The sequence below is a fragment of the Maylandia zebra genome, linkage group LG7 (genome assembly GCF_041146795.1).
Source record: "Maylandia zebra isolate NMK-2024a linkage group LG7, Mzebra_GT3a, whole genome shotgun sequence".
Taxonomy (NCBI): domain Eukaryota; kingdom Metazoa; phylum Chordata; class Actinopteri; order Cichliformes; family Cichlidae; genus Maylandia; species Maylandia zebra.
In genome coordinates this window covers 43,897,031-43,910,320 of record NC_135173.1, presented here as the reverse complement: position 1 = coordinate 43,910,320, position 13,290 = coordinate 43,897,031, and the positions used below count along the sequence as shown (strand labels likewise).

At 38.7% G+C, this 13,290-nt stretch overlaps 1 protein-coding gene across 1 annotated transcript in view; it reads right to left on the bottom strand.

Annotated features, from left to right (window-relative positions):
• The window catches only part of mmp17a (matrix metallopeptidase 17a), a 107,970-nt gene that overhangs the window by 28,353 nt on the left and 66,327 nt on the right, over window positions 1-13,290 (bottom strand). The window contains exon 4 of the mRNA XM_004538235.3: window positions 51-337. Coding sequence (XP_004538292.1) covers window positions 51-337 — 287 coding nt within the window. The remainder of the gene's footprint in view (window positions 1-50; window positions 338-13,290) is intronic.

The window sequence follows — 13,290 nt, the reverse complement described above, 5'->3', positions numbered from 1 at the left end:
CAAATCTGCAGCATCTGTGAAAGATGTAGCTAATAAAGTGTGTTCCTTACCTGGTGACCTGAAGGTCCAGGCCTCGTCATCATCAAAGTGTGTATCCCCAGCAGTAAACCTCTCTCCAGGGAAAAAGGCATGTGCCACTGTGCCACCCGGCCCATCAAAGGGGTATCCATCGTTGTGGTCAGCCTTAGTGAAGTCGATTTGAATATCTGCATCACTGCCAGCTACTTCATGAAAGTTAAGGGGCGCAATATCGCTCCAGACCTTCAGGGCGTAGTACATGAGGGCTCGAACAGTGTCCCTGCCCAGTAAAGCCGAATCCTTAGGAAAGGTCCTGACTCTGTGAGAGAAAACAGAGATCACATATATGCTGAGAAAGAATGTGAAATAGATGGATCGATCTATCCACAGTATAGATCGAGTTCTTCATTTCAAATGCCACCAAACCTTTCAAGACTTTTTTTTAGATTTCTTTTCTTTCCTCTTTTTCTTTTCTTTTCTTTTTTTTTTTTTTTTACACATCATGAAGACGTTTTACAGAAATATCATTTATATCTGTCAAATACTGAAAAGTAATATAGTTTTTATGAACTCTGTTAATCAGACTAATCAGAATCTCCTTTTTGATCTTTCATGATTTACAGCAACATTTCATTACTTTTTCACTGTGGAGTCGCTGCTCTTTATAGTACTGTATAAGAAGTGCTGCATTAGAAATACTCAGTTTCTCTGCCAAGATAGGCGACTCTTTTCATCTGACTTCTGGTACAGCTTTAGTGTTATTGATTAGAACATTTTTCTGGGAAAGTGAACTCTCTTCTTTGAAAGAAGAACATTTTATTCTTGTTTTTATGAAAGTATAGTACACTAAATCTAACTCGTGTGAGTGCCAAATGAAGCACTCTGCACTCCTTTTTTCCATCTTAAATTTAAGTTAATCCATATTTCATTTATTTATATACTTCAAAGGATATCGCACATTAATTTACATCAATAAAGTGAATGTATCAAATTCTGATGAAAGGATTTGGTCCTTGGCCTTTCCTGCTTCACAGAATAACAGCAGTGAAATCTCACTACATTTATTCCAGTATAGTGTTTTTTTAGCTATATTTTGGCTGCTTTCTCAGCTGATACCAACAAACATAAAGAAGCATCATGTATTAACGTAACAGTTTTTTTTCTTTTTTTATTACAAGGAGATGAAAAGATATGAGATGCTTCAACATTTTGAAAGAATAAACAGCCTCATGTGTGGGGTCTATATACAGGTAAGGTATAAAGTTTCATGTTACGGTTGTGCTTAACAATTCTACGAATGGAAAAAAAGATAAATGAACAACAAAGTTATTTTTTTTTTGCTGCAGTGATTTTCAAACTTGTTTTTTTTAATGCCAGCCTTCCTCTTTTTCATTGTACTTTTGTTTTTCTGAGTTTTTTGCTAATATTCCCAGCAAAACAAAGTCATTCATGAGGCTCCATTAATATTTCTGGCAGTGCTTTTCCATTGGGTTAAACATTATTAACTCAAACATTAATGGGAATTTAGGGGCGAGTGCTTTTGCACTGGTTTAAATGAGCATATTTCTAACATAAAGTAGGCAAAATTATCCCCATCTATATTTCTCTATAGCAAGCAAACTATAAGCTAGTATTCAGTGCTTAACATGAATGCCGGATGGATGTACCGTTTCTACACACTATGGTGTGAAAGGTCTGTAGCTACCTTTACTCTTAGGAAAACAACTATGCCCTGTGACCCAGCAAGTACACTTTCAAAATGAATCAATATAGGAAACATATCCAACAAAGTTTGAAACTGTGACCTCATGAGAGCTTATTTTCACCCATCTTTAAAGCATTTGCTCTCCTCAGGACCTGCTAAGTGTTTTCTGATAACTTGAGTCACAAAACCTTTCAAGCTACATTCAGTCCTTTCATCCCCACATGAGCTGGAGAAGCAGCTGTTCAGACGATTCAGATCATAGCTCACGGTCACTGGACCTTTACAGTCAGGCAACCTCCTGAACACCTGCCAGAGGAGATCACAGCAATCAGAGCAGCGAGGTCTCTCTAATCCTTTAAATCACTTCTCAAGACACATGTGCAGGTTCTGTTTCAGTTTTGTTTTCATTTATCACCGCCTATCTTTTATCCAGTCTTTATTGGGACTGGTATTTTTTGTTTTGTACTATGATGGACAAGACAGTTTTAGTTCAATAAAACTATTTTGTAGCTGGCAACTCTACTGTTGAGTTTACACTCTGCTCTGATAGTGTTGTGTTTGGCCAAGGCTGTTTTCAGCAGCTGTTTTCAGCAAAGAAAGCTCTAAAAACCCACTACATAAACAGTAGCACTGAGATATTACAAACAGAGACTTCTTCTCAATAGCTGGTGGAGGACAAAACAGAGCTAAAAGTTGAGTATGTGGCTAGGAAGTGTAATAAACATGCCTCCTAATTAAGCACAATTTCAACCAAAAAATGGTAGCTGTATAAGTAACAAATGATTTCCTCATGAGGTTCTCAATCTTACAGTCATGACAGCTGCAGTATACACAGTACAAATCCACTACAGTCCTCTATAATTAGTTCTTTAACTTCTGGGAGCAGCGTGAAAAATAGCAGTCGTGCTGGTTAAGAGATGCACATGGAGACTAATCTGAAGGGGACAGCTGCCAAATTTAAGTAAAGTAAGGGAAGGGACAGTTAGGCTAAGGTATGGTAAGTTTTTTTGCATTTTAAAGTAAGCTTTCAGTACCCTGAGGTCTAAGTCATCACTGATGATGACCTCACTCCTAGCCCCCAAAACCTAACCCTATGTTTTCGAGACAAGGAAAAACTGACCTTTATGGGAAACAAAATTGATGCCTCTGCAAACCTCAAAACTATGTCTGAACATTTTGATTTCTAAAACAGTTTTAAATGCATAAATTGCAAATAAACAACACACAGTTTTGGCCCTGCGACAGGCTGGTGAATTGTCCAGGGTGTACTAAACCTCTCGCCCTGTGGTGGCTGGGATCAGCTGGCTGGCTGGATGGGAACGACCTGGCCAATCAGATAGCAGAAATTGCTCTTTGGCCTGTTGCCATAACGCTCTGCTAATTGTGACTGATTGACAGTTTCAATAATAAACCCAGTTTAATTGTATTCAAGTTTTTTATTGTACTATTGTGGATTAGTAGCACCATTTCTAACCCACAATACAGTCTAACATCATCAAGTTCAAAACTGATAGAAAATGAACTAAAAGATAAATAAATGAAAGCATTTGTGCTGTTACGCATGTTAATTTAGATGTATTTAAATTTTAGCTTAAACAAATCAAAGGTTTTGACTTTTTCCCCCATGTTGCATCACATGCTGTGATTGGGTCACCAATGACGAAGATTCGTGGTTTAAGCATGCTTTTTTGTTGGTCCCAAGTATGCATAGCGTAACACGCTGGTTTACGAACCTTCGTCTACCTTGTTGTAGCGATTCACAGCGACCAGCCGCGGAGAAGAAAGAAGTTATAAAATAGCTGAAATGAATACGAGTGATAAAAAACAATGAAAAGTGCCCAATGCAGGCAAGTCTGCGCTTCTCAAGCTGTTTAAAAAAAAATCTCAGTGAACCTTTCAACATCAGTATTTGACCTTGGTCTGCACACAGGCACGTTTGCGTAGGCTGCATACAGTACCCATCCGCACAGCATCTGCGTAGGCAAATACCTACGCAAATGGACACAACTGCAGTACTATAAAATAGGCTTTAAGTCTCAGAGGGTTAATAGCACTGAATCTCTTTAATGATTTTTCTTTATACCCTTGTATAAACTAGACGGGCGCTCTGAAAGTGCATCCTCAGTCAACACCAATGTCTTGTCATTTAAAAAAAAAGTGATCCTGATTCATTTTCTCCCTGTTTCACATTCCCACCACGTTTCACGATATCCGGTTTTGTAGTGTTTTTGTGTGATCCTGATACTACACGCACAAAACATATGAAAACCTATATTCACCTTGGTTTGTAACTTGGCAGGGGAAAAAATATCCAGTGGAGTAATAATGAATATGGAGCATGTTTATCCCTTAAGTCTAAAACAGAAACTATCACCTATAACATCACACCTCTCTGATGAAATCCCTTCGAGGACTTGACAGCTAACATTAATAGTTTCAGCCCATATCAAGAGATATTTACTCCTGATCCTCACTGCAGCGAACACTTGAGCTGCCTGTTCTGCTGTTATCACAATGCCTTTAACACATCCAGTGATGCGAATGGGTTCATTAATTAGCAAATATGTCTATATCAACATGTTGTCGCAAAACACATGGTCGGCATTAACAATGTTTAAAGCAATAAGGAAATAGCAGCTTGAAAATGGGATTTTCCTTATTAATATGAAAATGTATGCAGCAAAGTCACCTCAAAATCTAATCGGATCATCTATTCTGTGGGGAAACTTGCAGTGTACAGTAGTGCAGAATTTTTCTTGCCTTGATTTATTTGGGAAAATGTGGCTGTGCAGTCCATTTGTTCATGCTGCCTGAGCATCTGAGCCTCACTGCTAACCACAGTTAGCCAAGGTCACTGCAAATGGCTCAGCCTCCACAGACAATTCACCTGCTTATTAGACCTAATTCAAACAGACGAGGGTGGGTGATTGTGTATGTCTGCGCGTTTGGGTGGATGTTTGTGAGAATGAAAGATGGGGAAGCGCGACGGTGTGTAAGTGTCCAAATGTCCAAATGTGTGCGTAGCATCGAGCTGTAAGTGAGTGAGTGTGTATGGGTCTGTGTATATGTGCTAATTGCAGGTAAGTCCACCAAGGTCAGAGCATTCCTGCCCAGCATCTCAGATGAACTGAGGAGTCTCTGGGTGATGCTTGTGTTTACATACAGTATGGTGCAAAGGGGCATAAAAATGAGGCGGTTGTCATTTCTCTGTAGTCCATCTTGTCTGAGTAAACACCTTCATGATGTTTATTAAACACCTTGGCCTCAATAAATCCATGTCAGTGTAGGGGCTTTATGATACAGTTACAACACACCCAAGCTTAACTTTACTTTTTGGAAAATTTACCTCAAAGAGATTCACAGATTTTCCACCCAGGTAAAGTCATATCGGGTTAATGTATCACTCACTTCATTTAAATCAGAAGTGATTGGGTAGTTTGCTCAGTAGCTGTGTAAACTGACTGAGTATGTTTAGATTAACATTTGAGGGTAACTATTTTCCTTTCACAGTAGTATGCAAAATTCTTGAGCCACCCCTCATTTCTTTATATTTTGCTAGGGAAATGGGAAATATATGCAATGGTTTATTGACACATTTGCAGTATAGGTCTTGTAATTTTTTTTAAAGTAGTCTTCAAGAATACTTCTCCAGGCCTTCTTTGTTCTCTGCCAGGATGATCCTACACTGCTTCAGTTGTTCTGTTGTGGGGAGCTGGGGAGGCCAGTCTTTGACTGATAGAGCTCTATGATGTGTTTTTCTATCCAGGTATGCTTTTCCTGCAATGACAGTGTGTTTGGGATCAATACCAATCAGATGCTTTCCAAATGGTACTGGATGGTGAATCAAAATCAGATGATACTTTTCTGTGTTCATAATTCCATCAATTTTGACAAAATCCCCAACACCACAGGTTGAAATACAACCCTAAACACTGACAGCGCATCAGTCTTTTTATTTTATTTATTTATTCTTTTTACAAATATCTGCAGACCTTGCTCCTGACCTCCTCTGTACATGCTGACAATGATGAAAAAAAAAAAAATCAAACTGGGATTTCTCTGTTGCCACTGATTTTCAGTCCAAGTCCTCTGTAATTTAGCATACCCAAGTGTTTTCTCCATGTTTCCCTTTCTTAAGAATGGCTTCTTGAGAGACACCAATCTGCTGTAGATGGATGAAATGTTACACCAGATGCATCTCTCAGTTCCTGTGTCAGGTCTTTGCTGGATTTTGTCCTGTTTCTTAAGGATATGACTTTCAGCTACTGTTCATCTGCTACGAATTCTTTTGTCCTCCAGTTGTCTCAATATTTTTTACAGACACACTGCACACTGTGCTGAAATATGCAGACTAACATATCTTTGGGAATCACCTTGCTGGTGAAAAAATACTATTTTATGCCTGTTAAACCATCTTTGACACTTTTCATAGATTCAACTAAAAAACAAAAGGATCAACTCGTGTGTTTTTGAAACTGATAGTGACAGTACCGTAGACAAAGAGCCTGGGCATTATAGGGACCTTAGAAATGTGTAATGTATACACTTTTTAAAAGTATTTAATATATCTTCATACAAATTAAACACACATGCATGTCTCCAACACCAGATAAGCTGGGATAAAAACTCTTCATTCGCCCTCCTTTTTCCCCTTTTTTTAATTGCAGGGAGGATATTAAATTATAGAATCACACTTTGAGTCTGGCTGTTATTTGTAGCTGTGCGGTCTACAGACTTTTTTTGGCATCATATCTGCTGCCACATGGCCCCAAACACCACCTGAAAGCTATGCCAACACTCATTACTAATTCTGCCGCAGCTGCTCATTAAACCACACTTCAATTCTCACATCCACCTGTAAAGAGATCAGTCTCCCTTAGGGAGGACTTATTATCATCACTTTCCAATCCCTGCAGTGCTAAGATTAATGGCACCATCTGAGAAAAGAAAAGGTCGTAGCCTGGGTGCAATATATAGTGTTATCTATATTCACATATAACCACGATCCATTCCGCCCGAGTTGTTCAATGTGTAATGTGTTCAAAGCATCAGGTTGGGATTTTAAGGGCAGTAATGGAATCACACGTATCACTGAAGGATTTTTCAGGTCAGCATTGAAAAAATAAGCTTGTGGATGATCAAGATAACGGCCGTGTGATCGTGCCGTAAATGTCTGTTTTCTTGAAATCGTCAGACCGTGACTCACGAGCAGTTACAGAGTGATAAGCGCATGAGCCAGCAGTTTGTAAAAACAAAACAACAATAAAAAGTGCAGATGTAAGAGTTTTTGGCAGCAGCGTATAACAGTAGTCATCAGAGGCTTAGCGGCTGAAGGGCTGTTTAGCAGCAACAGAGCTCCTGAGTGTGCATCATCGACTCACAAATAAATACCTGAGAACGGAGTGTACTGTCAGACGTTTACACATCAATCAAACAGAACAGGTTTAGAAAGAACTGCTAACATCAAAGTGCACACTGAGCAGGCAGTGCTGGACAGGCTGTGGATCTTTTGCTGCGGAGCTTAAGTGGCGGGCAGAGGATAGAGTTGAAGGGAAAACAAAGAGAGGGGAGCGAATGATGGAGAAACGAGTGTAAGCAAGCGAAGAAATCATATATGCAAGTAGCCGAGCTTATCTTCAGGCATTCAGTCATTAGATTTATAGATGTGATCATGTTTAAATCATAAAAGCACACAGAATATTACTGCTTAAAAAACAGCTTTTCAAACACCAATCCGGCACTCAAGTATTCTCACTCGAGATTTATTTCCCCATCTAACAAGAACATTTTCAACTTACCAAGTTGTAAGAAAAGGAAAGTCATTATATATATATATATATATTAGGGGTGCAACGATATTCGTATCGATATTGAACCGTTCGATACAGTGCTTTCGGTTCGGTACGCATATGTATCGAACAATACAACATTTGTAATTTATTTTATCAACTTTCCTTCTGACGATGCTGTCTGTGTGGAGCGCTCAGTGAATCTGCGTTCGACTACTCCGCCTAGGCTGCACTGTCGAGCGCAGATCCACTGAGTGCTCCACACAGACAGCATAGTCAGAAGGAAGAGCGCAGGGCACCTCCCCCACCCTCATTCAGATCTGGCGTTTGGAATTATTTTGGTTTTCATGTGACGTATGACCCTGAAGGTAAGCGAGTCATGGACTAAAGTAAAACAGTATGTTGGATGTGCCACGCAATGCTCAATTACATTGGTGTGAACTAGTGTGCTAGCGCAGTTAGCTCGTTAAAGTGTTGGCCGTCTAGCCCCATGCACGGGGCGATCGGCGGTAGCTCGTTAACGGAGATTTGCCGTGTTGTGGTGTTAAGGTCATTTCAACGAGATTAACCTGAAAGCACTAGTGGGAACACAACGAATATGACTGCACATTTACGCCGACATCATCCTAGTGCAAAGACAAAAACAACTAACTAACTTTAGCCGAGTCATTTAGACAGCTGTTAGCACATGATTCTCCTTATGCTGCTGAGAATATAGCCCAGAAGAAGCGGATAGTATAGCTTTTATTTTGGAAAGAGACATTTCTCTGTAATAAACTCTCTTTTCCAAAGATGAGTGATTCCTCAATCAGATACAGGGCTTGCAATATCGCTAGCCTGACATCCTGGGGCTAGCGATTTTTTCAGTCGGGCTACCAAAATCTATCTCTGCCCTGCCCGTCGGGCTATTGTAGGAAGGAAAAATATATGTCAATGCTTTTGCATTCTTTCAGAAATGTAGCTGGGTAATTATGTCATTGGCATCGGTGAGCCACTGTCAATATGTGACATATTGAAATCGCGTTTGAATTTGCGCTTGTTTTTTTGCTTTCACTTTGCAATCGTGCTAACTGTGTATAGAGAGCGACAGCACTGATCTGTGAGTGATGATAATTTGTGCACCAATTCCTCTGACATCGTCTTATTAATCGTTAGCTTACTATGCAAACATGACAAGTGAAATCTCCCGCAGCAAGCTTAAACATGTGAGAGGTTGATCGCGCAGAGAATCGCTGAGCTTATGTGAGTGCGTGTGTAAAAGCATTTCAGTTCTGCTGAGCCAAATAAGACAGGTCAGGGTGAAGAAGTGACAGCCAAAGAAAAGCTTACCACAAAACGGAGAAGTTATGACAAATCAGACTATAAGGCAAAAAGAAAGTGCAGCTTTATGGTTTCATGGACAAAATAATTTCTGTGGCTGCAATATGACGAGCTATATAACCAGGGCTGCACATAAGTGGTCCGCAGGTGCGCATTCGCTGTCAAAATAAAAAACACGCACAAGGGTTAGGGTTAAATTTAAAAACTGTACTTTTGAGTTAAAATATATATTTATAATTTTAATAAATGACAAATTAAAAATGCATGAACATTTTTTTTGTATCGAAAAAATATCGAACCGTGACACCAAAGTATCGAACCGAACCGAACCGTGAATTTTGTGTATCGCTGCACCCCTAATATATATATATATATATATATATATATATATATATACATATATATATATATATATATATATATATATATATATACATATATATATATAAAGCTCAGTTTGTAACACTTTATAGTATGGCCCGCACAAAGGGTGTAATTTCCCTGTAATTAAAAGTAATTTCAATGGATTAGATATAAAATTATAATAATAATTATTTTCATCTACAAATATGTAAATTTGGTAGCTATAATAATAGGAAACAAATAAAAAAGACACACTTTAAGTACTTTTAAGTAGCACATAACTTCATGTATTTTACAGGCAATAAAAAATAATTAAATTGTAAGTAAATTTAAGTAGTTTTTTAAGTACTGTGCAGTTTCTTGGTAATATTGGGGAAAAACAAACAATATTTCCGCATCTTAAGTACACTGCATTTTTCCGGGTCTGGGTTGTATTATGGATTGGATTAATCAGACGTTTTTATAGCTATTATCCTATAACTATTATCATCCATATCTATACCTAGCCCAAAAGTATAGCATATTTACCATGTGATTTATGAAAACACTGACTGATTTTCTGCAAAATCATTATGAAATTGTACAAATTGTTTCCTGTGAAATAAACTTAGTTGTTAGCCCCTTACTCTAGCTTACCTACCTGTAAGTATTTTTAAGTAAATTTAATTTCATTGTAATTTCAAAGACAATTTAATTACACCCTGAGTGTAATTCCCCTGTAGTGTTACACTTTTCCCCTGTAAATCAGTAACAAGACTGTTAAGTTCTGCATTTAGTTGGGCTAATTTAAACCTGCCTAGTAAGACACAAGCAGCTCAAAAGTAGTTTAAGGAGGAAAAACAGCAAATAACTGACAGGTCTTTGCTTGGAGTCAAGCTTGGAGTTTAATATTTTATTTTTGTGCGTTATTATATTCCTTGTATGCTCTGTTCTATATATTGTTCTTCATATTCTAAGCTTATTTTCTATTTTCTTTGGTTGAGTTTCCTTATTGTTTTTTCCCCGAGGTTTTTTTCCCGCCCTTCCTTGTCAAGTTTGCGTTCCTGTGTCCCCTGTTTAGTTACTTCCTGCTTCAGTCTTTTACCAGATAATCTTCTGTGCATTGTGTTTGGATTTTCTTCTCCTTGTCTCATTCATTGACTCTCTTCACCTGTGTCTTCTTTTCGTAATTGCCTCATGCTAATTAACTAATTAACTAACTAATTACCTAATTATCCCTGCTATTAGTATTTGATTTGGGTTACTGCTGCTTGTTGGATCGTCCCAATTTCACTTAAATAAAGGGTTAATTTGGCTTCAGGTCTGCACCCTGGGTCCAAAGCATTCACCAACCATGACAGATATATTATACATACATTAACATCTTTAATTGGCTCCATGTGTATTGCAGTGAGATGAACTTCTCATAATTTAAGATAATGGACATAATGACAAGAAAATGGAAAAGTTACTCATTGCAGAGTAATGTGATCACCCTCCTGGATGCCATGTAAATAAAATGGTTGAGGGGATTTAAGATGTTTTCCCATTTTCAAGCTTTACATCTCATCTAGCAAACGGAAAACTTCATTCTTTGAAAAATGGCTGTGAAATAGCATTTCTTCAAAGTCTTTAGCGAATCTAAGTCATAAATATGTAATGAGGAAGGAAATTAGTTTTGCCATTACAAACTCCATTATGCAATATTGTCCCAGAGTAATACTGGACTGAGAAAAAAGGAAGTTCAATTACAATATATTGCCTTTTTCTATTGAGATTCTGCTTTAACAGTGTTTTAGAGTTTTTAATTGTCTAAGATCCCATCGAGGAACAAGTGACTGGGACAGTGACTCTTTGCTTCATTTATTGGCGATGAACCTAAATGTTCTCGAGTCAACAAAACGGTGACCTTGGTGCTAAACAGAGATGGCAAAAAATACCAGACTGTTTGAATTTGTGATTTTCCAAGTCGGATAATTATACGAAGCATAATATCACGGCAAAAAAGAAAAAGTTGGCACACAAATCAATACAGAAGCAAGCAGTGATCCGTGCATTTTTTACATTAAGCTAAATACCTGGATGAAAAATGTCAGTGGTAACTCCAATGCCTGAGGCAGTTGTTCTATATAGAATATTATATCAATTTACTGTGTAGCTTTATTGATAAACCATGCAATATGGAAGCCTCTTTAGATGTGAATGAATCTGAAATCAACAAATAATCCACAGGCATTTATAATAAAACCTGAATAATTGCCCCATCTGTTTCTCGGCAGAAGCCAGAGGCTGTTTCTTTTCTTTTTTCTTTTCCTCTTCTTTTTAAAAGACACCAAGTCTGTACATCTCAATTTTCAGTACATCTTGGCTGCGTTATGGTGCTACACAAATGTGAGAGCTGCGAGTAGAAAGGTGGCTTCACTGGACTGAAAAAGAAGCTGCCTTATTTCACAGAGCCAACTAGGGCCAGGCTGGAGGCAGCATAAAGCAGGTGATTGACAGCAGAAGGTTTGCAGCAGCAGGATGGAGAGAAGCAGAGTAAAAAGAGAGACTGAGTGATATGAAAAAAAGCAAAAATGTTCCAGTCATAAAACAGCAGGACCTCACAGCTATGTGCATGCCGGTCCCCAGAAGCAGATGTTGACTCCATGGTTTCAATGCGGTGTGCTGCTGGATTGCGGCCAACTGCTTTTTCCAGGTCATCTGAGACCTTATGCGGACCACCCCCACCCCACTTGTCCCCCTAAACCACCCACCCATGTGCAGTTACATCCTCACCCACCCCACCCCTGAAAAAAAGGCTGTATCTCTGACCGAAAGCCCCAAGTGAACTGAGGATTATTTCAACAAGGAGATGCCACAGGGACAAAGTCACCAGGTAATTTGTTATCAAAAAGCTGTAACCTTTCTGCCTCCGGTGACAAGTGATTCATCCACCTGAACTCATCCGTCTTGCAGTCTGAGCAGCTGCTTTTGCTGCCACAAACCTGCTGAAGAAGCTTACTTTCCTCAGCTGATTCTGGCTGGATAAACCTGACCTGTAATCCCTGGGAATAAAGTCTGGATGATTTTCCAACATCAACTTGAGTTAGTAATCTGTTATTAATGTAGCAAAGTGGAAAGCTCCTGGCACAATTTTCTTCCACGGAAATTACACTTTTCACTTTTTGGAAATGTAACACTACGTCACATTTGGCTCTCACACCTTTTAAAATGTGGGCTGGCTACGCAGCACTACTTCACTGGTGGAATCGAAATTAATGACTCACTAAATTTATCATAGTTCGTGTTCTAATCAAACAAACAAACAAAAAATTCTTTCCTAAACACAAATGTCAGCCTTGCTGTGGGCGTAGTCGAAAGGCCGATGGATCGACTGGTCTACATCTAGGGCCACACTACCACACGGTGAAAATAAAGCTTTCTTCATAAAGTTTAGATAAAAGCTAATCTTTGAAAAAACAAAAAATTATATTGACGAGCTATCCACCCACCCATGACCCTGAACTGGATACACAGCTAAGAAAAAGGATGGATGACATTGGTTATAATCAAATACTTCACTGTGCAGCTCACAATTACCCAGACATCTTCATCTTGCTAACTCCGTTTTACACACTGCTTTACTTTCTGTTCTGCTATTAAGTATCACGGCTCACCCACAGTCCCTTTTGCGCGCCCAGCCCTCCCACCAGTGGAAAATTCCTGCTTATCGACCTGTTTCTTCAATCCTCAAGTGCCCTGATGTCCTGCTTTCCAACCACCTCTTGCTTCATTTTGCTTTCCTTCTGTCCTACCTTAGATCTATTACCCTGCCTGTTTCATCATCCTTCTGCAGGATGCTGTGGTCCATCTGTCCTGCATGCCACACTCTCCCTAAAGCAAAACTTATAACTACTGTATGCTAAGTGACATAAAAACACTTGGCCAACCAATAGTTGTTTACCCAACAGATCATACACAAAGAAACCTTTGTGTAAACCCTTGATTAACATTCACATATATTTTGCTACTTTATTCATATGCACATACTGATATTTATGTTGTATTTATCTAATTATTACAAATAATTAGAAATCAGCTGTCAAAAAACAGTTTGTACCTGCAAAATCCTAT